This window comes from Ambystoma mexicanum, chromosome 9 (genome assembly GCF_040938575.1).
Source record: "Ambystoma mexicanum isolate Mex_15411 chromosome 9, UKY_AmexF1_1, whole genome shotgun sequence".
Taxonomy (NCBI): Eukaryota; Metazoa; Chordata; class Amphibia; order Caudata; family Ambystomatidae; genus Ambystoma; species Ambystoma mexicanum.
In genome coordinates this window covers 712,439,980-712,465,128 of record NC_090931.1, presented here as the reverse complement: position 1 = coordinate 712,465,128, position 25,149 = coordinate 712,439,980, and the positions used below count along the sequence as shown (strand labels likewise).

Below are 25,149 nucleotides of genomic sequence, written 5' to 3'. Positions count from 1 at the left end.
TTCAGAATTAAAATAGCACAATGGACCAGGTTAATGTCATGACAAGCACACACACACACAAAGGAACTATAGTGGTGTGTGGAATCAATTGTATTCTTTGACTCCTTTCATTCAGTTTTGAGTGTTATGTAACAAATAGAATGCTCAGTGGTATGTGGAGCTGGTGGCAATAACCTATATCGGAAGGAAAGAGCCTATACTGTGAATAATGTTATGAATATTTACTGTATGTTTTTTGCAATGTCGGTTTTTTGTATTTTGTAACCGATAGATTATCAATGTTTTAATTATACTGTTACTATTAATACATTCTAATTTTTAAAGAAATATGTAGAGAGACTGATGGACTGATGTCTAAATGTTTCATCAGTGTTTTTCCTCTGGTTCTTGGGGTTAGATAATGGTTAAGTGTTCCCAGTTATAACCAGGGGGTGTGTTTTACTAGAAGCTCTTGTGCGCTTTTTGAATGTCATTTCTAAGCACACCCTTTCCAGATACTGGCGCAACCTGAAAAGTACTGCACAATTTTCAAGACTCAGACCTTGGTGATAAAAACAAACGTGTTCACTCTTTCAGGACATTATCCGGAGGTTGCAGAATATCAAACCACAATAATGGGTGACCAATAGAAGCAGCAGAAATTGTGGCATTGTACAAGGCGACAATAAAACATTTCACCAACAAAAATCCAAGATTGTACCACGGATGATTGACAACATCTCTGAACTAGCGTTACATGGTCAGGAAGATTAGTGGGGTTGATCATTAGACATTTATGTTTCTCTCCCCTCTTCCCTCTTGCTGTGCAGGAGGGGGACCCCACACTCTAGAACAGGGGAGGCAGAAAAAGGGAGCCAGTTTACCAATATTTTTGTATAGAGTATACAAGGGCAATCTGTTATTCTCTCGTTTTACACTGTGCTCATTTGGCACTTTAATACACAAATATAAAAAAAAGAGACAAAACCGGTGAAGACTAATTCAGTATAAAGAATATCTGGTTCATGTCTCCAAATTAAGAGGCTTACCTGAAAGAAGCCACCATTTGATTGTAGGAGAAGTATTGGTGGTAATCATGGTGTATGGAGTGTCCACAGGGATCAGCATTTGCTCTGCGGGAGTACTGATGCCCATAGAATCGAAGTTCTAGATATTTTGCAAAAGACATCGACCAGGAGTCATTGGAAAGAGGGACAACTGGAGTTACCTGCAAACAACAAAATAATTGCTTTTTTTCTGTTTCATTATTTTATTTAAACAAAAATAATTATGGATAATACTTATTATGCTGGTAGTTTTTATGAAGAAGTATTAAAAGTCACCTAAGAAGGGTATAGGCAAAACTGCCCCTCAAGTTGGTATAATTATGTGGGTGACTGCAGCATGGTGAATGCCACACTGGCTCTTTCTTAACGGAGCTACTAGCTTACCCATCCCTCACCAACTACAACTCATTCTCTCCCCTCCTATCACTATCTAAACCTCTAGTTGTCTAGCGGCAGTCACATGGTGGTAGATCAACCCGCCATAGTCGCCACATCAACAAGCATAACTGAAACAACACTAGTAGAGTTCAGAACATTAGAAGGTAGAAAGGGAAATGGAGAGGGGACGGTATTCTGCTGTCAAAAGGCTGCAAGAGTTCATGACACCAGTTAAAGGCAGTCATAATACCTTAGGCATTCTCTAAGACACAAGATTGTCATATGTGTACAACATTGTGAAGTTCAACTTTAAATCATCTTTCTAATCTTAATGATGTATCAATTCCAGTGCAATAAACACATCCATGAATTTACTATAGTGCTTATCCGGTTCCCCTAAACCATGTACATTAGTTGCGTGATATTTGATGCCCGGTAGGACTGATTTAGGAAGACTCAGAATATCATTTGTTTTGACAGATCCCATCTCCAAAAGGCTTGCAAGTAGGGGGCAGTCTAGGAAACAGTGAGCTGTTTAGTGTCACACATGACTAGCAGTCATTACCTACTACTGGTCTAGCACTATCAAAGCATAATGTCGACCAATATACCCTAAACGGTAGAAAAAGGTGGACTGTGTATGGCTCTTTGTCAGTAAGCTCTGTTGAGCTTTCTTTCAAAATTAGTCTTTTTTTTGTGCAAAAGTCCCACTTTCACGAGTAAGCAGCTGCCACACCTTTATCAATTATACAGATACACCAATACTCAGGATCACTCATTTCTACCAGTGTATTGCTTAGGGCCAAACAATTACTGTGTGTGCATATTTGAGGCCGAGCTTGTAATAAGGAAGATCAAAGCTAGAGGAACTGGAGGTATGTAAGGTAGAGATAGAATAGATTATAAAGTGGCATGGTGAAATAACATCCAAAGTTACTACTACCTTTAAGTAGATCTAATTGCAATAGCGTTGGGTTACACAAGATGCATATGTAACAATGCTCACCTTTGCTAGGGTCCTGTATATTCCAAAAAGACATTGTTAAAAAGGGCACAGCTGCCGACGGAGTAATTTTTTTTACGGCGCTTGGCAATGGAGACTTACCGGGGCATTATAGCCCTGGCGGTCCCTCCGGCCAGGCGCTGTAAAAAAGAAACTTCCCCATTCCCATCGAGTCCTAGTGGACTCGATGGGAATGGGGAGGACAAATGCACCGTCACTATGTGCAACAGTGGCGGTGCATCTGTCAAGGTCTGCAAGCGGATGCCGTTCTGCCGGCCAGGTCAGACCTGGCGGGCTGAAAGGCACCCGCTCGCATAACTCGTAGTTTGCCGGTTCGGAAACAATGGTAGCGGCAAGCTTACCGGTACTGTTGTTTCCGGACCGGCAAACTTGTAATGAGGCCCAATATCCTAGGGAGGGCTCAGAAATTCATAAATCCCCTTGATTAATGCAAAACACTATGTATTCTAAACCAATATTCAGTGACAGTTGCTCTGGTGTTTTACTGATGCCTGAAAGTGTTCCTGCTTGGTAATGTTGAGAGACAACAGCAAGCACAGAGTTACTTTTACTATATCACACCAATGTAGTAATTAGCCAATTTTACTAAGTTATACACTTACACTCATAAATAAAAACATTCAATTTCTGATCTGCGTCGGTCTATAATTGTTTTTTTATTTGTGTCAAAATCTCACTGCGTATAGACCAACTGGAAGTTCACTATATTTACCTGCTTGCATAGCCTGCACCAGGAGTATGTGAGGATTGTGTGCTGGTATCCAGGGACCGGAGAGTCCAACTCTTTCAGAATGATCTGCACGCATCCATTCCCATGAACAAAGCGGCGGACATGGTGCACCATGGGCGTCTCGCAAAAAACACTTGGGCACTGGTAGGAAGGTCTTAAGGAAAATATGGAAAGGCAGAAAAGACAGCCATTTTGTGGGCGATTAAAAATTTAAAACAGTGTAGTCTTACATGCTGCAGTAGAAACTGGCTATTAATTAGTTCCCTATAGTACAAGATTTACATGGTGCTATTCCGTTTAAAAGGTGACACGCGCGTGCGAGCACACACGCATGCACACACTGTAAGACCAAACAGAGACGGTATTTGATCTATTCAAAAAGTGGCACATATACCAAGAGGAATTAACAAGGCTTTCTTATTATTACTCTAAAACTCCAGGTGATATATTCATAATTAAGTCTAAAAACTCTAATAATAAAAAACATACAATGTCAGATATACGTAGATGTCATCATCCCGGCCAAGGGATCAACGGACAACTTTGAGGCAATGGATATGGTTCACAGATTTTACTAAAACACCTGAAACATGTGTAACTGGGTTCTATTGAGGTTAGGGGCTGGGGACTTGCATGAACAGATACAAAGTAATCAACCTGCCTTTGGACTGTGGTCCTCCGGTGTTTCCTTTGTGCCATCTATCGCTCAGTTCTGCTTAGTAGTCAACACTCTGTCTCGGGAGTTCAAAGTGTCCTTGCAATCCTTTCTTTGCAGACTGCAGCGTCTTATTTGGATGGATTGTTACTGGTGTGAATGTAGGATTGTTTTTTCTGCCTTCGCTTGATACCAGGAACCACCATGCCTAGAGTATTAGATAATCTTGATGTTGGTCGGCCATCAGACTCTCATGCAAGTGTTGGAGCCCAGGATTAGCAGACTCTACTTCCCCCTTGTTCATGGCCTGGGACTGGCTGAGCCGATTCTTCCAAACCATTAAATGATGCCCAGGCTATTACGACCAGTGGTTGATTTGGTTTATTTTCAGCACATTGTTGACTTTGCCATATTCTCTTTACATCTCTTTTCCCACAATTCACTTTGATCCTTATTTCTGCACTCATCCTATCCTATCTCTCCTTTCTTTCCCACTACCTTCCTTTCATCAACCTATTACATACCTTGTTTCTTCACATCACCCTGCCAGTCTACTTCTCCTGTCTCTCTTGGTATTATTGCCTACTTCTTTGCCTTTCACCTCACTTTTCTTCCATCCTTCACTCTAGCACTCCCTCTGACCTCACTCTCCTCAACCTTTCTTCAGCATTTGACACAGTCAACCACAAAATCCTGATTACTGGTCTCCGCGAGATCTTATACATCACGGACCAGGCTCTGGCGTGGTCCTGGACCAACTTTCCCAGGTTCAGCTTTGATCCTTTCTCTCCACTACCGCTCTCTCCACATGCGGTGTTCCCCAGGGCTCTATCCTCTCCCCTGGTTCTTCAATGTCTATCTGGTCCCTTTGGCCCTCCTGATCTCTATCTTTTCCTCTAACTTTCAGTGTTATGCGGATGACATGCAGCTCTCTTACAGGCTACCTTTGGCCTCCTCCTTCTCGCTCATACCCGGCTGTTTATCTGCTATTCAGGCATAGTGTGCCTCTAGCGATCTCTGCCTTAATGCCAGTAAGACTAGGATCCTTCTCATTGGGACCCCTGCTCCAGCTTTTCCTCTCCCTCGCTGTTCGCCCTCCTTGGGCCCTCTACCCTCACCCTCTTGTGAGTCAATAAACCTTGGAGTCATCTTCGATTCCACTCTCTCCTTCTCTCCACAGATCACAGACCTTACCAAGAAGGCCCATTTCCAACTGCACCTCCTCAGAGGTATTCCTTTCTCACCTTCCCGCAGAAGCTCACTGTCTCCAGAGCCCTGGTTCTTTCGAGGCTGGACTACTGCAACAGCCTCTTCCTCAATCTGCCTAACCCTACTCTTCGCCCTCTTCAACTTATCCATAACAGGACAGCAAAACGTATCCTTAGCCTCCAGCCCAGGAACATCATCTCTCTGGCCCTGAAATCCCTCCACTTGCTCCCGGTGGCTGAAAAGATCAAGTTTAAGAACCTCTGCATCGTCTACAAGGCTTTCGGGGGCCATTGCCCTCACTACCTTCAACTCTCTCTTCCCAAGTACCTTCCTCCTAGAGCCATCTGCTCATCTACTTTCAATTCTCTCTGGGTGAGTTGCTTCTCCAAGCAGAGAATGGGGGGTGGATCTCTCTCCTCTGCAGGTGCCTCCCTCTGAAATGGCCCCGCTGCCTCTCTTCGCCTTGAGCCGGATCTCCTTAAGTTCCAGAAACTCCTCAAGACCTTCCTTTTCTCCTCTTTCTCGCTCCCTCTCCCCTGCTAACCCACCCTTGGCTCCTGCTCCATCTGCTGACTCGCTGTCCTCAGAGTCTTACAGAACACCAGGACCCCCCTGACCTGTCCCCCTGCACTTGCCACCTGGCCCACCTTGCATTGCTGCCTGGCTTTCCTTGCACTACCAGGCTGGGATTGACTGCGCTCTGTAGTCCAAGTCTTCCTTGTACTTAACTCAGAGCCCTGCTGCTCTGGGTGCACTTCTCCCTGTACCCTCTGCCCTGCACTTCTTGTTGTGCACTTGCCCGATCTAAATGACACTAGGCCTAGTTAGATTGTTTGTCTAATCCTCCCTTTGTTCCCCTCTCTTGCCTTGCTGTGTCTGGAAACACTTGTGTATAGGCGCATAATAAATAACAAAATCAATGAATTCTCTTCTCAGCTCTGTTCGCCTCACTCCCTTCTCCATTCCACATTTATTTCCACTTGCCTCCTTCCCTTCTCTGTTCTTCCATTTCTTTTTATCTCCTCTGCTCTTCTCATCGCCACTCCACCTACTTATCTCTTTGCTCCTTTTTCAACCATACTTCTTTCCTCCCCCGCTCTTTTATCCACCTCATCTTTCCCCTCCCTCTCATTCCACGCCACTCCACTGAGTTTGCAACTCCTTTTCCGCTTGTTAATATATTGTCCAGTCATTTCAGTACAAAAATACTACATTTATTTAGTAACCCATAAGCAGTATGTCAAAGAGTCTAAAAAGTCAGTAAAACAATATATATACACACACACACAATTACGGTTTGGTATCCAAAATGGGACATACACCACGCTTTAGAATTCTCAACGTTTTAATAGCAACACTGAACAATAGCATCAAGTGTGTGTGTGTGTTGGGGGCAGGGGATGGTAGGTCAGACATAGATGATGGACAAGAGGACATGACTGAACAAGAGCCTTTTATTAAAATAAATAGTTCCTCCTTTAAACCCTACTTCTAAGATAAGTCCCTACATCTTCCAAAGGAAATCTGTCCAAACCTAGGCCCTAACACTATGAAAACAAAAAGAACAGAAGCCTTAGTTCAGGCTAGAATTTACACCCCTTTAGCCAACATAGTGGTGGCTTGCTATCTGACAGCCAATAAAGAGTTCTCAACATCTTTTCCAGGGCCTGGCCTGTTTACAGTAGTTCACACAAAGATAAAGTTCTCTCAATGTTCCTCATGTCAGACAGTTCAAACAGATTCTATTTTAGTAACAGGTTCTTTTGACTTTGGTTGGCCGGTATTCACAAAAACAAAATTCTCTCTCCCTCGTTTTGTTTTGCTATTCTAAGCCTCTCGTGGGCAATGGCCCTCTCTTTAGTCCTGCTCTGGTTGTTGCTTCCATCAACCCCTTGTAGGGTAGTCAGAATCCCATCCCTGGGTGGGCTACGGGCTTCTCCAACCCTACTGTGGTGTTCCGTTTCCTCACCACCTCCTGGGGTAGGCAAATTCTTAACCTGCCGTGAGCTACGGACCTGCTTAGCCTGGATTTGCTTCTCAGTTCGATCCCCTTCTCGTGGGGTATGTAGACTCTCAGCCCAGCGTGGGCTATGGGTCTGCTCAACCATGCTTTGCTTCTCATTTCCTTCCCCTTGTCGTGTGGTAGGCAAATTCTCAGCCCCGGGTGGTCTATGGGTCTGCTCAACCATGCTTTGCTTCTCACCGTTTGCCCCCTCTCGTTGGGTAGGCGAATTCTCAGCCTGGCAGGGGCTACATTGTGGCCTCAACGCTCTCCACCCGCTCCTTGTAGGATGTCACATACCGGCTTATGGCAGGGGTGCTCGTTAGGGGAGACGGTCTCTCTGGCCAGTATAGACCTGCATGCTTGACCTGGATCTGGTCTGTGTGGTTGGGTCCCTCATGTCTCTTCATCTACAAGACTTCAGCGTCAGACAGGCAGGACGCTGGTACACTGTCTCTGGCATGTGTGAGGAACCTGAGGGCATCCTCCCATCTACTCCCCTTAGGTGGCCAGGGACAGGCCATCACTTTTGGATCCTGACCTTGGTGGTGGAAATGCGAGTGAGGATCACTTGGGTAGAGGGTCCTTGAGGAGAGCATGTCTTCAGAAGAGACATGGTATCCCCCTTTCTTGGGACAAAGAAGAGGCAACTAGGAGTAATATACACTTCTATTGGTGGGCACCACTCTGGTACTGAGACGAAGAAGAGGACTGTAAAACACTACTACCATGGTCAGAAATGTCCCACTAATTGGGATCAGGCAAAGGACAATTGAAAGGCTACTGTATACAAAGAGAAACCAGCAATTGGCAAATAGATCTGCTGTGGGGCGAGAGAGCTGCCCGGGGCGAGAAAGCTGCCTGGGGCGAGAGACCCGTCTGGAGTAAACGCAGCAACCAAGTACGGAGCAGGCTGGAGAGGCGCCAGTGGAGTAGTTTGCAAGCGCTGCAGGAGAGCAAGGACGCCGCAGCCCGAGCGAGCTGTGAGAAGGTTGGGAGCCCTGCAGAATCCAGTGCCATGTGTCCCCTGGGGGACACTAAAGACTCAAAGGAGTCACACGAAGCAGCCGGAAGGTTTGAAAGCGATGAGTGCTGCTCGTCAAAGCTCCCGCTGAGTGAATGGGGAGTGAGAAGTCACAGAGGAGAAAGCCGAAAGCACCCGAAGGAGCTGCAGGAGACCAGTGATTGACGGAAAGGGAATAGTCACACTGGGGCGCTCCAGGCACTGGGCTTGGGCACAAGGAGATGCCGGTCAGATGAAAACTCATGATAAGACGGTCAGAAGACCGAAGGAAAGATTTGTGAATGCCAAATAAGCTACAAAGTATTTTATGCACTATTGAATACCGACCTAAAGAAAAGTCATGCAAAGTACATGAAAGCACTGCACTAGTGAAATAAAAGTCAGGTGCTTTTTCGAATGCAGTGAAAGCAAATATAAAAGCAATGATGGACAAAGTGAAAGTATGAACCGAATGAAAGCCCGGGACAAGGGTTTAGGAAACAAATGAAAAGCAATTGATAAGCACCGTTGTGAAGTGTGAAAGCAAAGTGGTTATCAGGACAGCACCCCACGAAGTGAATAGTGTGAAAGGCACCTTGTGGCAGAGGCATGAAGCTGCCAAGGATAAAAAAGAACTACAAATTGGACAATTGAGACAAGTTGAAAGAGGGGGCCTGTGTTGGCAAGGAAGTCCAATGAAAACAAGTGAATATAACAAAGTGCCAAGGGTTATCATTTGCGTGACCTATAGTGGATGGAATGTGTGGTCCGAACACTGTGCCTAGACCGAGTAACCCCTACTTGGAGTGAACCAAGGAAAGTTAAGTTGCTGAAGCTGTTACGCGCGTCGAGTATTGAAAAGAACAAGTTGAGTGAACCATTGAAAAGCATGAAAGGTTGCAAAGTTGATTTGGAACACTTTTTGAAAGTCAATAGAACTGCGTTGAACTTGGGGAAGGGAACCCCAAGCTCTCTTGTGTGGACTGTTTTGAACTTGGCAAAGGGGCTGAAATGCAAGCTAAGAGCTGGAAGAAGCTCAGATCTTTGTTTGGAACACTATTTCTTTTGGTGCCAACATCCCTATATGTTGTTTAGTATTTGTTGTGAGGGCAAGTATAGGTTTTGGACACAGACTCTTAAATTGAACTTACTGACTCAGACTATACTTAGTTTCTTTAGGTAGGGAAATCCCACCTTAGCATAGGGCAAGTTAGGCCTTACACCATTTCAGTTAATAAATGTTTTTGGTTTGAAAATTGAATCTGTGTCTTGCTTCATGATTCCTTCACATGTGGCTTTGCTTCCTTCCTCAGTGGGTCTGAGCTCGCTGGGCTCCCCGGCTCCGTTGAAGTGGCGCTGTTCTGCGGGCTGCCTCAAGTATCCACCCACCACGCCGACTGCATTTCTCTTCCATTCTGTTCCTCCTAGGAGGGAAAGGCTCCCTCTTCTGTACGGCTGTGCAAGAGAGATTCCATTGGTTCCAGTCTTTACGAGAGGACAGCAATAAACACAGGTCAGAAACCAAGACATCCACTTTAAAAGGGAGCTGTCCATAATTGCCCTGTTCAATTCCCATATAACCAACACATGCTTGGAACTTTGGAGTAAAGGGAGGTGGAATAAAACCCTGGCTCTGGCATTCTTTGTCCACAAATGGTTTTCCCTGTCCCCTATGGAGGGTACTATACAGAGGGCTCACCTCTCTTGTCCCAAAGGAGGTGGCTCGCCCTTGGGGAGAAAGGACGAATTCCCAGTCATAGGGCCTATTAGACAAGGCCTCATAGGCCTTATAATGTTATAAGGCAATACCAACACACTCAATAATAATCTTAGCAAGTACAAGCCTTATCCTAAGTGTTGAGGTGGATTTCTAAAATCAGTCCCTGGGGAGTATTTTAGGAGACCACTCTACTTATGGTAAACAGTGAAGACACAGATGTTAGCCAAAACTCAATCAAGGTAGGTGGATGAGCACTCAAGGTTCAGTCTCAAAAAAAGTGTGGAAGTGCTCTAGGGAAAAAATGAGGCCACACAGAACACCACCAATAATTCAAGTTAGTAAGTACTTTAAAAAATAAGTACATATATTTTAGACCTTTAGGAACACACTAAGCTTATACGAATCAATAAATAGAGTAATTAAAAAAAAAAACATATGACATACATTATATTATTACAGTAATCGTATTTCTGATGCTTGTATCTGCTTATATTCATATGCTTTGCATAGGCCGACTCTGTTACGCTCACCTAGTCTCTGCGGAGGCGTTGGGGCACGGTTTTGCAGCCCTCCCTGAACTTGAATCACCCCCTTTAGGCCTCTCCCTCAGTAGAAAAGCTGTGAGCGGTGGTACGTGGTGATACTGCTCCTGCGTGGAGATAACAGTGTGTGAGTGCGCCAATCTGTGATTGTTGTACCTCCCGAACCCTTCACCCCAAAGTACGGGTTCTGTGAGCATACGACGGCCCATAAAGCTCACCTGTGAGATATGGAAGATAAGCTCTCTGTCCTGCTACTTCTGGCAGGGGCGCGTTGAATGGGATCTAGTTCCTTCACTGATTCCTGATAAGGATTAGTCCAGTCCAGCTGCGACTATGCTTCTCCTTATGATCGGTAAGTCTTTCTTGAGCTCTTGTGATGTTGTTCGTTCTGTTTAATGTCTTTGTATGTTGCTCCTATTTATGCCTGCAATAATATCTCTCTTCTGTTTTCTTCCCTTACATGGAAATGCGGCCTCAATGCAGCTGTGAGACGCGAGGCGCGGTCAGATGGAAGATGGATGCTACCGCAATGTTGACAGCAGGTAAGTGATGGTTTAAGGAAAAGCACGAAGTATGGCAAAGCGCAACCTTAAACTGACTGTTTTTTCGATGTCTAACCTTGTCTTCTGTTTTTCCTTGGAGGCGCTGCTGTCGACGATGGAGCGTGTCGTGCTGCAGTGCCAAGATGAAGATTTCGGTGTTCCGGAAAGTGTAAAGATGAATACTTGGTTCGCTGAAGAGATGTACAGGTAAGAACAGCTTCTCACAGTTGGTAAGTATGTGGGCAGGAAGCAGGATATTCAAGAAGCAGGATCTTCAAAGATAAGTCTGATCTCAGGTGACGGTGAGCGTTACGCTGCGTGCAAGTGCAGAATAACGCGAAGCGTCTGTCTTGAGGATCAGGGCAGCTTATATAGCTGAGATCGTGGGCACGCCCAGTAGGGCCAGTTTACCAGCCACACCATGCCACTCCTAGAGAGTGAGCAAATGCGAAGGCAATCCATTAGCAGCCACACCCAAGAATACACTTGGGGCTGCTTAATGGATGGAATGTTCAAGGTTAATGCATCCTGCTTAATGGATGGAATGTTCGAGGTTAATGCATCTGAAGTGCTATGTCAATAATAAAAGCTTTTTGGTGTTAAATGGATGTTCTTGTTAACTTCTGTTCATGAGCCTGACGCCAAAGGCGCCAGGACAGTGTCCACCCAGGTCTCCTGTGCATGCGACCCCTGCATGCCTGTGCCCCTGACTTCATGACCATGACCGACATCTAGTGGTAGGTGCAGAGTATTGCAAGACTTGTTTTTGAAGTTCGAAAAGGGACATTGACTGAGCGTGTTTGTAATAATATCCCTAGTGTGAAGGGTCTCGGGAGGATAGCTCAGGGGCAACATGCTCACCTTGGAAGCAAGACGACATGGAGCAACACAGGTTCGATCCCAGGGTCCGCGCTTAGAAACCTCTGGGTATTAAGCGCGTTATAAATATCATATCATAATATCATATAATACTGTAGCCATGGTCCTTTGCCCATCGAGGTCCCTCCGATTGTTTTGTTTCTGACATGAGGGAGCATGAGTTGTAAGTGTGAGTACAGAAAGGCAAGGATAGACGTAAGATGTCTATGTACCTTCAACGCCAAAAGGGGAGGAAGGGTGGGCGCATGTGAGTCTAAACCTTTATAAGCATCACAAATACGATCAAGGTAAGTAATGTATGCCTTCTAAGGCTTGTGGATCTGCTTAGAATCACAGCAGGAGTTTGCTGCATCGGCCCGCTCCAGCCTCACTGATTAGGAAGCTCCACTGGTGCCCCCCACCCCCCCCCGCCTGCTTACTTCTGTCCCAACCTCCCACTGCAGGGTGAAGCCTTCGGGGCAAAGGGCATGGGAGTTTGCTGCATCGACCTGCTCCAGCCTCAGTGAGCAGGAAGCTCCACTGGTGGCCACACCCTCTCCTTACTACTGTCCTGGCCTCCCCCAGAGGGGTGAAACCCGTAGGGGAAGCGTGCAGGAGTTTGGCGTCCCGCAGGGAGATCAGCGGATGCAGGTGAAGGGAGGGACACTATCGGCCAACTCAGGACTTACGACTGGACCAGCGTTCTGGGCAAGGACCTAACAATGGCAGAAGGGGTGAGGAGCTGAAAAAGTAATATGAACCCTGGCCTAAATTAATCTCTGCAATATGAATACTCCCTCCCGCCCATGACCCCAGCAAATGTAATTGCGCCATCAAGGGTGAAGAGCAAGTAAAAACAAAGCATAACATTTTGATTGTTAAGCTCCAGATGGCGGCAGGATCAACACACCCAGGTGTTGGTAGCTGTGCTGAAAAGAGACCTCTGCTGGCTTATTCCTTGATTTAAGACATTAACCAATTCCTGGGTTCTAATTACAGGGTCAGTGGGGGCCACATCATGGGCACCATGGATACTAAGGCAAGGGAGCACCATGATGTGGGAAGTGGTATGCACAGCAGAGTGGCGCCTTGGGACCCTGAACAGATTGCCCATGAAAATAGAGTCAAGACTGCAGAAAAGACTGAAGGCACGTTTCAGAGCCCCCACCCCCCCCCACAGTAATGGAGGCCATAATCGTGGGGCAGGGAGGAATGAGGAAGGCAACAGCCCTGAGGCCATCTTAACCCTTCTAAACTTTAAGGATCCAAGCACTACTAAGCCAACTATAACTTGCCTCAAGACTTTGTACACCCCCAATGTGAGCAAGTGCAATGATGGGGCAGAGAGTGGTAATGGAGGAGCTGTAACTGTCTTGGCTCAAGAAGACAAGAATTTAAATGATCCATACCAAATCTGCCCATCTTCCACCTACAACGTTAACTATCCAATAATTTCTGTTATGGATATAAGCAGTATAGTGCGTGAGCCTATTTTAGAGCCGACACCTGTGGATCAGAACCTCACTTTCCGCTGACTCCTGAATCTGACCTTGGGAGGAGGGGCGCTGCCAAAGAAAACGATAAACAGAGCCCAAAAAAATCCAAAGCTCCCACAGGCGAAAGACAGTATGTCCCCCAAGTCCAGGGGGGCACAATTCAAATTTGAACCTGTTGGAATTATATCCAGAACTGAATGGGGCAGGGGTGCTGTTGCGCGTTGTTAGGGAGAATTCTCTGTTTAGGCTGAATTTCCTAACCTAGTGAGTCCCCCAGCAGCTTTGCTGGATTTCTGGAGTTTGTTTTTTTTTTCTCCTGCCAAGAGTGAGTCTCTTTTCCGCACACTCTTGGACATGATTTGAGGGGTTCCTTTGACTGTTAATGTGTTTTATGGGCTATGGGGTCTTTTATTCCATAGGGTCTCATGTGTTTTTACTATGTGTATTACACAGCCCCCTCAGTGCAGTAACACAGGGGTGTCATAGTGACACCCCAGCATAGACTCCATACCCTGGGACTGACTACTGTCTCCCAGGGCATGTAAAGTTACCATTGGCTTTACTAGTCCCAAATTATGAACGGAAACCAGTACAAACCATCATATTGTGGACGTACTGGTCAGGGCAATTTGATTGCTCCGAGGTCTGTTATTCGAGGGGGCACGTCTCCGTCCCCCCTGATTGAGTTTTGGCTGGTGGCAGTGGATACTACTTTTTATATTCGACCGTGAATATATCTCTATGGGATTTTCCCATTGTTCGAGGCTACCAACTTTAATTATTTAATTCCTATAGCCTCGAACATACGCCGGGTTATTTATTTAATATTAATTCACCGGTTGGTATTTTTTGCCAGAACTCGATTCTAAAATGGCGTTTGTGTTCTCTTCTGTGACTCCAACCCAAGTCGAGCCCTTTGTTCCACTTTTTGGCGGGCTTCTCCACAGAAGCCTCCAAAAGTGGTGCCACTCTGTCTGGATACCACAGGGGGTGTGGGAGGGGGTTTAGGCACCCTGGACTGAGTTGCCTTGGCAACTCAAGTCGCACTCTTGTGTGATTGGCCCAAGAGGTTTCTTTCTCCAAACCTCTGGGACATCAATGGGGGCCACCATGGCACCATCTTATGTGAACTGTTTTATGCATAAGTTTGAAATGGATCACCTGGCTTAACAATCTTGAATGGAACAAGAATATACATCTATGGTTACGTTACATCGATGACATTTTTGGATTATGGATAGGCACTTAAGATACATTTAATGAGTTTTTTATATATCTTAACAATGTTGACCAACGCATTCAGTTTACCAGAGAGATCTCCAGAGACAAGATCACATTTCATGATGTCCAAATAGATAAAAGAGAGCAATTATAGCACCTCTTTGTTCCGCAAATCTACAGATCGCAATAATTTACTGCACCGCTTGAGCTTTCATCAGCCCAGTCTACTCAAAAATTTACCTTACAGTCAACTATTGAGAGTCAAGAAAATTGTGAGTGACCCCGACGACTGCCAAGAACAACAATCTAAAATGCGAGAGAAATTCACTGCACGTTGATACAAGAAGGAAGACCTCGACTTGGCTACTCAAAGAGTAGATTCCCTAGACCGTGACACCCTACTGATGAGTACGTCTAAACCCAAGAGAGAACTTAAAACTCCAGTATATGTCTCAAAGTTATCCATCCAAAGTAACAAAATAAAAAACTCCATCAAAAAACATTGGAGCATTTTCAAAAATGATATCAGGATACAGAATCTTTTTTGAACAACTTCCAGTATTCGCCTACCAGAGAAGCAAGAACCTACGAGACAAACTGGTCCACACACGACCCCCCGTGAAGGAACAGAGTACTCTACGCACAGGAACGTATCCTTGTTTACACTGTACCAATTGTAATCTGGTAATCAAGGGCAACACTATATACCATCCTAGAACAGGCAATAAGATTTTTCTAAAAACATTTGGAACCTGTGATAGTGTGAACATTATATATGGTATCAAATGCCCCTGTGGGAAGTATTATGTTGGACAGTCCACAAGATCGGCCAAAGCACGGTGGAACGAACACCGTTCTTGTATACGTAACTATAACCCTAATCCAGCAGTGGCACGACACTGGCGGGATAAAAGCCATAATTTGAACCAAATCAGGTTCCTGATCCTGGAAGTATTGAAGAAAACCAATCCACACGAAGATTTTGGCCTGCGGCTCAATCAAAGGGAAACCTTTTGGATAGACAGACTAGGTAGTCTTTATCCGAATGGCCTGAATGAAGAGATCAACTACCATTGTTACATCTGAGTTGTTATGTTCCTATGTTTTCTCTTAGTGGTTCGCTAGCGAAGCTTTGCGAGTCAATATATTAATGGTACGAACATTGTGATCTGTCACCTGTACACCATTCTATCTGGTACATCAATCTTTGTGGTGAAACATTATATGTCCTTTGCATTGAGTAGTCTTGACTTCTTGTACGTTTCAACCTTGACCATGTTAGGTATGGGTTGCTTCCTCATAGATTTGAGGGTATCCATGTTGTTCCATGGTATTTGCACATATATTTGCCTTGCATCTTTATAATCTTATGTATTCTTACCTGAATACTGTTGTCCCCCCTCCCGAACTTCTGTTTGGGACCCAAGGTAGCACATGTTGTTGCTACCATTTGGGACCAGTGTCCATTGGTATTCCACACTCTGATGATTAATTGAACACATGGTCTTAATATAACTGTGCAGCACTATAATTGCTCCTGATACTTACAAGTTTCTTGTGTACACAAAGATGTGTCATTTAACTTTGATCTATTTACTTCTTCATTACTTTATGGTGTTCTGCCTCTATGCAGATATTGTTCTTTTTGTAGATAGTATGTTTTCTATGTCTATTGACTATTTTTTCATTTTTAATTTTTATTTTTTCTATGTTCCACAATAGCTCACTCACACTCAGAATTAGTTTGTTTGTTTTCTTATGGCCCCTTAAGTCTCGCAACACAGCATACAAACCGCACCGCGCTTTTCACTAGACGGACACGTCACGGATTACGGTCACGTGTCTATTTAAGCTTCAGTTCCCTAGGCAACGATGTTAAATGGCAATGCGAAACGGTGCACTACTGCCACCCGTATTTCCAGCCTCTGTGCACTTGCAGCTTCGCGAGCGCAGGTAAGCACATTGCTTCTTTTCGCCTTGACATTTCCATGTTACCTTTTGGCCTCCTTACCGTTATACTGTTACATTTTCAGATTCTCGTCTGATCGGATCGAGTCCCTAGACCTCCGATCCCTCGTGAACCGGACATTTTGTCCTTCTTCTTACTACTGGCTACCTCGATCCCTGTAGGTAACTTCTAATTCTCTTCATATTGTATATATTTATCTTTCTGTTAACCCACTATTCATTTTACTTGTTCATCTCCTTTTCCCACTATCTCTTTACCGCGTCCTGCATTCCAACACGCTCTGGTATGTGACCTATTACATATTTTTTATGATTATGTCTTGATTTTGTATTAATTGATTTATGCATGATGTGTTATATATTTCATTGTTTGCCCTTCTGCCAATTATGTGATTTTATCAACACTCCGTTCATTTATGTTACATTATGTAATACAGACTTGCCCTGATGAAGGAGCGTCTAGCTCGAAATGCATTGGCACCATTAGTCGATTATAACTGTGGGAGATGGTAGCCACGTCCTGACTAAGACTAAATTAGTCATTACCTTTAAATCTTTTTGCTTTATAAACAAATGAGACCTTGATTCAGACTGGTGATTTATTCTACGCAACCAAATTTCTTTACAAAAGGAACCATTATTACCGAAAACAGTATAATCCTTGTAAATTACACTGTCCCTTATTTGGGACAATATACAGAGAGCGGCTATGTGGTCAGGTTGGTTTACCTGGTCTATTCGGACTTTTTGCTCAGCCGCAGCTACCAGGTAAATCTGGGTGGTGCAGACTGCTACCAATTGGGTGTACTGCTAACTCCTGTAGTCTTAAACTTTTTGCAGTGGTCCCTAAGGGAACTGCACAGGTTTCTGCCTAACACGCGTGGCAGAAGATGGCGGCCTAACCTAGGAGCTCTACAGCCTGGGACTTTCCCACAGTCAAAGACTTGCTCTCTGGGGTGCGTATTGGCTTCTATCTGTGTTATGTTGTGTCAGAACAACTGGGCAGCTGAATCGTGCCAACGGCCCTTATCTTGGGCCCAATCCCTGGGACTCCGATGAGGCCGATGATGTGCCAGCTAAGCGAGTGGCCTGACCTGTACTACAGAGCTGCAATCAGCACCACTGCTCCCGCCGGGCCAAGCGGGTGCTGCACTGCAGCAGTCTGCACCCATTCTGTGGTGTCCGGACTTTGGTGAGTGTTGACCCAGGAGGCTGGTGGTCTGCGTGTGAATACGGGGCTCTCTGCCCACCCTTTACAGGCAGCGAAAAGGAGAAATCAACTTTGTTACACCGTCTGCACTTGTCCCAACCACTTGGAGAGGAGTGAACCTATCTGCGGTGCGAGACTGACAGGGCCGCTGATGCACCGGCTAAGCATGCAGCAGGACCTGCAATACATGCCGTTATCTGCACCGCCATTCTCGCCAGGGCCCAGCCGGTGCTACGCTGCGGTGACCCACGTCCATTGCAGTGTCCCTGGACTGTGGAGAATGTTGGCCCGCGGGGCAGGCAATCTGCGTGTGAATACGCGGCTCCCCGTCTATCCTTCTGAGGCTGCGGAAGGGAGCAATCAACTCCATTACACCGGCTGCACATGGCCCAACCACTTGGAGAGGAGTCCACCCATCTACGGTGAGAGATTAATAACACAATCAGATGCACCACAAGTCTGCTGCAGTGTGTTATACAGCCTGCACCCTTGGGGCAAGGCAACCATTATCCTGCAGCCATGCATTTATCATGCCCACGTGGACTAACGTTGCTGGTCAGAAGTGAGGAAGGACATGGCCAAAGTGGAGTTTGGGCTGTTTTTTATTTTATTTTTTTATTGTGTATACAGTTTAGAAGAAAACTTTAACATATTCTTAGTAAAATTGAGAAGATATAAAAAGCAAAATAAAATACATTTGCATATCATTAAGAAATTCCAATAACAAATCTATTCATCTGACAACAATCCATAAAGAATAAAAAGGAAAGATACATTTGGCATTAGTCGAAGCCTAAGGAGCGATGTACACATGTAGATCCTATAATCAGCCAAATTGCATGTATAATGTACACAGAATAAACATTAGGAGCATCAGCTTTACTTACTTTTACTTAGTTCCTCCAGTAATCTCACATCACTTTCAAATTTTCGCAGTTGCCTATTTACACATTTCCATACTTGTGTTATAGCAATAATTCTGCTACGGCTATAACCAGACAAACAATTCAACCAGAAATACTCATGATTTATATAATCAATGTATTTTACAAATTTAGAGTAATAGTGTGCATATCATCATGGGGTAGTTGTTAAGTACATGTCTAGCCGTCTCTATTTCTAGCTTACTACAACAGATTCTGCAAGTTCTTTCTTGAATAGGGATTCCAGTCCATGCCCCTCTGATTTGTAATACATCAAGGCGGTTTAGTCTGAAATTCATAAACAGCCGCCGCGTTACCAAGGATGGAAGGAGCTTTAGATATTCTTGTAGCTCTTTATAGTTAAAATACATCCTGGAAAAGATGCATAGGGATTTCTTACTTGCAACTTTTTCGTGGCTGTTAACTCAGTCTAGCTTCTCAGCTACATTTTGCAAGGATTTCAGCATTGAACCTTCACCGTATTCCCACCTCGGTGTCGAGGACAGCTTCCTAAAAAAATCCTCATTCATGATTTTAAATTTAGTCATCACCGTGCTAGTGCCTTTCTCCAACGGTGATCGAAGTATCGTCAAAAAAGAATCTGGTGAAGAGAACATGATCTTGAAGAAGAGTTTTGCTCTATTTAGGTTAATCAGGGTGGAGAGAGAGAGATAAGTCCCATCTCCAGCCTAATTGACTCAATAGGTGTGTGATTGCTTAGCCCCATTAGTTTACGCCATATCAGCCCTTCGATTTTATCTGCCCATATAGACCAATCACAATAAGAAGCTTCAAGGCCATATAGAAAGGCAAATTGCTGTACTAGAACCCCTTTCTATCTGTGTACTCTTGGAGCTGTGGATGCTGAGATCTGGTTGACTGCCGCACTATATGGTCAAACACTATGGTGAGAGACTCTTAATAGCAATACTGTTTTCCCCCATTCCCCGAGACCTCTGCTGGACGCTGCGCTTGGCCCTGGTTTTACCAGAACACTACATTGACAACATGACAAAAGGCGTAGGGAAGAAGCAAAGCTGCATAAACATGTTTGCTAAGACTGCACCTAAACCTTTGGAAGGGGCGGGAAGTACCGCAGGTGATACACCGGAGCAAGGTGAACCTAGTGAAATGCCCCGCATGATGCAATACATGCGTGAGGAGTTAGCCATGCATACCAAGCTGGATAACATGAATGGCACGATCAGTGAAACTGACCTTTGCATTACTGAAGTGGAAACTATGGTGGGGACCGCCGAAGATAAGATCACGGCACTCATGGCAGATGTTACCTCACTCTTGAAGTAAGTGCTTACCATTGGCAAGAAAAATTACGACTTGGAATGCTGATCAAGGCGCAATAATTTTAAGATAATAGGCGTTCCAGAGGATAACATTGACGGTTCCATGGAAGACTGTGTGGAGCAGAACCTCTTGACCTTACTGGAGGCCCCTAAATTATCTCCACAATTTGCAATTGAAAGTGCCCATCGGGACCTTGCCCCTAAATCTAGACCAGCGCATCACTCGAAATAGCCTTTGTGCTCAACTAACGGGACACAGCATCCCTACCTGACACAGAGACATTCCTACATGACCTACCATTAACTGAGCTGTCCAATGAAACCAGGGAGATCCTAGACCTCCCCATGACATCAAGAGATATCCCAAGCCATTGATGCCCTCCCCTCTGGGAAAGCCCCCGGACCGGACGGCCTGACGATTGAGTTTTATAAGTATTTCAAGACACGTCTGGTTCCTTAACTTGCTGCTCTGTGTGAGGAGTCATGCGCCAGAGGGGTACTTCCCCACACGCTGAGAGAGGCAGTGATCACTGTATTACTAAAGCCTGATAAACTGGATGAGAATTGCAGCTCCTATCACCTCTCTGATAAATTCGGATGCAGAGATATTCGCTAAAGTACTGGCCTACAGACTGGGGCCCTACATGGGATACATCATCCACCCAGATCAATCAGGCTTAGTTTCTGGCCGGTCTACGGCGCTTAATTTGAGACATGTTATGCTCACCTTAGCTCTGCGGGAGTGCCTGGAATCTTTGTGCGGTACCGACCGCCTGACTGCCTCTTCAAGGATGACGGGTAAGACTGCGTCTGGGATGAGGGTCAAGAATAAGGCAACTGTGAACACTTGAGAACTGGATGGAATCCACCCACTCCCCAAACCCTGTGAACCTCCCACGTGTAAAGGTGCTCACCTTATGTGAATTGAAGGTAGGCTCTCCATCCTGCTCTTGTTCCTCAGCAGGGGTGCAATAGTCCAGTAGCACCAGTTACTTCACTGATGTTAAACCCACGCCTGGCGTTGGATATTGGCTTGCTGTGCCGATTTTATGCGTTATTAGTTCGAGATGCGCAGGGCTTTCCTTCATGCTGTTTTAGAGTCCTTTCTCTTACTCTGCAGTATGCCTTCCCTTCTTTCTCGTCTTCCTGGATTGTAGCTTTCTTGCTAAGTGTGAGTATTGAGAAGCTGTGGGCTGGCAAGGTCTTGGTATCCTGCCATGCCTTCTTGTCCAATGTAAACTACTCCGTGTGTCTGTTAAGGGTCGTCTCGGTTTACAAGGGGAATGGACCAATCTGCTGCACTTCCTCCTAGATAAGACAAAACAAAGGCAACTCGAGACTGCTTGTTGGGAAAAGCCCCAGGCCTACAAAGAAAATGTAAACGACACAGATTCATGAATACAGGAGAACCGTTCAGGTGGGGCCAGTGGCACCGCCGCCGGAAGGACCACTTGCACTGGGGTTGTTGGAGGTGCAGCAGAGGGTTGACTGCCTGGTAATGGGGCCTGTCCAGCTTGGGTCTGCAGCACTTGCCGTGCTAGTTCCTCTGTCCAGTCTCTATTTATGACCAATTCTCTCTGCAATGCATTTGTTGCCTGCCGGGCGGCATGGACCTCGGCCTGCAATTCCCCTAATAACTGAGCTAATTGGTCAGTGTCGGAGGTCTCCATGACGCTCAGGCAGAGGTTGCAAAGTTGGCTTTACGTTCTGTTACGCTCATCTTAGCTCTGCGGGAGTGCCTGGAATGTCTGTGCGGTACAGACCTCCTGTCTGCCTCTTCAAGGATGAAGAGTAAGACTGCGTCTGGAATGAGGGTCAAGAACAAGGCAACCGTGAACACTTGAGAACTGGAGGGAATCCACCCACTCCCTGTGAACCTCCCACGTATAAAGGTGCTCACCTTATGTGAATTGAAGGGAGGTTCTCCGTCCTGCTCTCGCTCCTCAGCAGGGGTGCAATAGTCCAGGAACACCAGTTACTTCACTGATGTTAAACCCACGCCTTGGCATGCTGTGGCGTTGGATATTGGCTTGCGGCACCGGTTTGGCGTGTTATTAGTTCGAGATCTGCAGGGCTTTCCCGCCTGCTGTTTTAGAGTCCTTTCTCTTACTGTGCAGTATTGCCTTCCCTTCTTTCTCGTCTTCCTTGATTATAACTTTCTTGCTTAGTGTGAGTATTGAGAAGCTGTGGGCTGGCAAGGTCTTGGTGTCCTGTCCTGCCTTCTTGTCCAATGTAAACTACTCTGTGTGTCTGTTAAGGGCCTGGTTCCTTTTCACACATTACCTGGTAATGCCTTTAATGCTTTCTTGTTTTCTCTTGCAGGTTTCTGGAGCGGGGGAAGTTCTTGAGCCGTAGCCGACGAGCCGCGGTATGCAGAAGAAGAAGCCTGAAGATGAAGTGGACCCGAAGACGGGAAGTAGGCGAGCCGCTGGATAACAGAGGAGCAGCCTGAAGACATTGTGTGAATGAAGCTGAGAGCTGAAGAACCGCGGATGCTGCAGGCGGAGACTGAAGACATCGCGTGCAGCTTGAGACAGGTGAGGAATGCCGCGGAAGAAGCTGGAGGGGCTCAGCAGTACAGCAGTGACTCGCGAGTGGCCTGTGGCTGCTACGGTGATGTAGTTAAATCTTCCAGAGCACGGTGAGCATTCAGCTGCTGGGGGCAGACTAACGCGAAGCGTGGGAACCTGCCTGGGTGTGGCTTATATAGCCAGCCACATCCAGAGACTAGTCTGCTATCCACAATTTAGTTCTGGGCTGTTTCCTCCCCATGTTGGGTGCCTAGTCCATTGCTCGAGTAATTCAGCTGGTGCCAGGAACGCCATGCTTGGGTCCAGCTGGGTTCTCTCCAGGTACCTCATGCTGTATTATGGGAATGTTGTGATAACTTATGAACGCAACGAGGAAGACTTGGGGCAACTATGTGTGAATTTGTTACCGGCTTGGTGGGGGCAAGTGCTACAGAGGTTGTGACAAGACGCTGCTTCAATGTTCTGGCTCAGGTCGATCCGGTCACAGAAGCAGTTGTTGCAGCGCTTGATATTCAAACGGCCTTCCACTCGGTGTCGTGGAAATTCATGTGAGCAGTATTAAATAAGTGTAATTTTGGGCCTATGTTTAAATCGTTGGTGCAATTATTATATACATCACTAGCTGCTAAAGTCAATGCAAATGGTCTACTTTCAGCTCCCATTGACATTTTCAGGGGAATTCAGCAGGGGTGGCCGCTGTCGCCTCTATTATTTGCTACTGTGATAGAACCTCTGCCCAACTTCATCTGCCATAAACATGCATACAAGTTGGTTAGACTCTCGGATGAACCCAAGATTATTTCATTATATGCCGGCGGCTCACTTCTATTTGTGCAGAATCCACAGCAACATCAGGCCCCAATTATGTGTGACGTCTTATCCTTTGGAGATCTGTCGTGACTCTGTGTTAACTGTGCTAAATCTGAGTTATTTCCGTTGACAGATGCGACAGTGGAGCTGCAAGATCTTATAGGGTTTACCTGGTCCCCCTTAGAGATACAGTATCTTGGATTGGTGGTGGCACGACACCCGGATATATATACTACAAGACAGAAATGATGGTATATATTCCTAAGCTCACGTGTAAGCTTGGAAGCTGGGTGAAACTTCCGCTCAGCATAGCGGGACGAGTAGCGCTACTCAAAATGATAATTCTCCCGAAACATTTATATTAGTTTATAAATATACCACTTTTGCCTGGGGCTAGGTTATTTTGAGAGCTGAAGACAGCGATCGACAACTTTATGTGGCATGCTGGGGCGGTCCCTCAAAATGGGACACACTGACTAGATCATACACACAGGGAGGCATAACGGCCCCAGACTTCAAAAGGTACTGGGTTTGCGGCTGAGGCGCAATATGCGGCTTACTGGTTCGACAAGGATACCCCCCACCCACATGTTAAACCTGAACGGCACGTGGCTGGAGCTCGCGATGTTCGTTCAATGGTGCTACCTCCACTGTTTAGGGACCCTGGTGTAAATGACCTTGTTTAGCGTGACAACACTCGCATGGAGTAAGATATGGAAGTTACTGGGAATTCATATCAATTATAAATCTTCCTGACCTGTGTTAACCCCAGAACTTTTTGCTGAACGGGTAGATTATTTTTCCCTATACCTCAGTGAGTGGGAATCTTTTTCCACACTCAGTCATTTACCCTTTTTATGGGTTTCATTTTTAAGGCTTTACATGGTGTCTTTTAAATGTTATCCTCTGACAACTTTTTGGCAATAAGTGGCTATTGTTGCTGGTTTGCCCTAGGGGCTCCCCTTTTAACTTTCTCTGGCTAACCTTGTGAGAACTACAGTTCCCAAGGGTAGAAAGGATCTGTGGATCCCTTTTACATTTTATTAGGCGAGACCACCTTTTGTGGAGTGCTGGGGAGATACTGAGTATCCCCTTTCTCATTCATTTTAAATGTAACATTTATGTTACAAGGACAAACTTACCTTTAATGGCTGGTGGCAGCAAACCTTTGTATTAATTCGGTGCATCTTGACCGCGGGCTGTTTCCGCAGTCCCGGTAAAGGCACCCATGGGTGCTCATTGTACCAAAATGCCCCGTTTCTTTTTTCACCATTTTAGCGTTTCTTGTTTTTTTCCCTGATATCCAAGGTGGGAAACTCCTTTGTGTTATATTTATCTTTGGCGGAAATCCTGTGGATTCCCCGCAGATGTGCCAGTGTTTCTGTGAAGGCAGGAAGCGAGGGAGGAGTCCAAAACTATGCAGCTCTTTGTCTTCCAGCCCACCTGTGAGAATCCAGTTCAAACTGGTCAGCTGGCTGTCCTGAAAGGACTGCCAATCCCCTGGTTTGAATGTTGCAAGGCTGTTTAATTGGCTGGGTTCCTGCATAAAAGTCTGAACCTGGAAGCTGAAGAGGTAGTCGACCACTGGAACCAAACAAAACCGAAGAGGAAGATGAAGAAACCGCAAGAGAGACAGATTTCTAGTGACCGGAGAGCCTGCTGTGTAACCGGAGCCTGCTGCAGCCCTTCCTTCCAATCGACCTAGAGACTCCGGAAATGACAACCCCAACCCAGGGCCTGGTGAGAACCCCTAGACCAAAAGCAAACCTGCATTTTGAGCCATTCCAAGCCATGCTGCGACCTTGCGGGACTGCAATACCCCAATACCCTGGGACCACAAGCCATTGTGCGGTGCACTGTCTTTCGAATTTCTATTCTCGCTGAAGCTTTGTAGGCATCCTGCTGGATCTCCAGAGGCACGATTCAGGTCTGAAAAGTCCCCTCATCAGAGTGCTGGACCTTGCAAATGACGAGAAG

At 45.7% G+C, this 25,149-nt stretch overlaps 1 protein-coding gene across 7 annotated transcripts in view; it reads right to left on the bottom strand.

Moving 5' to 3' along the window:
- PIKFYVE (phosphoinositide kinase, FYVE-type zinc finger containing) overlaps nucleotides 1-25,149 on the bottom strand; it is a 1,728,392-nt gene that overhangs the window by 833,804 nt on the left and 869,439 nt on the right. For 6 of the 7 annotated variants that reach the window (XM_069615606.1, XM_069615608.1, XM_069615605.1 and 3 more), the window contains 2 exons: nucleotides 3,161-3,332; nucleotides 1,029-1,207 (listed from right to left, as the gene is read on the bottom strand). In XM_069615606.1, the coding sequence (XP_069471707.1) occupies nucleotides 1,029-1,207; nucleotides 3,161-3,332 (351 nt within the window). Of the gene's footprint in view, nucleotides 1-1,028; nucleotides 1,208-3,160; nucleotides 3,333-25,149 lie in introns of those variants that run through there. The other variant, XM_069615611.1, reaches the window with a different exon arrangement.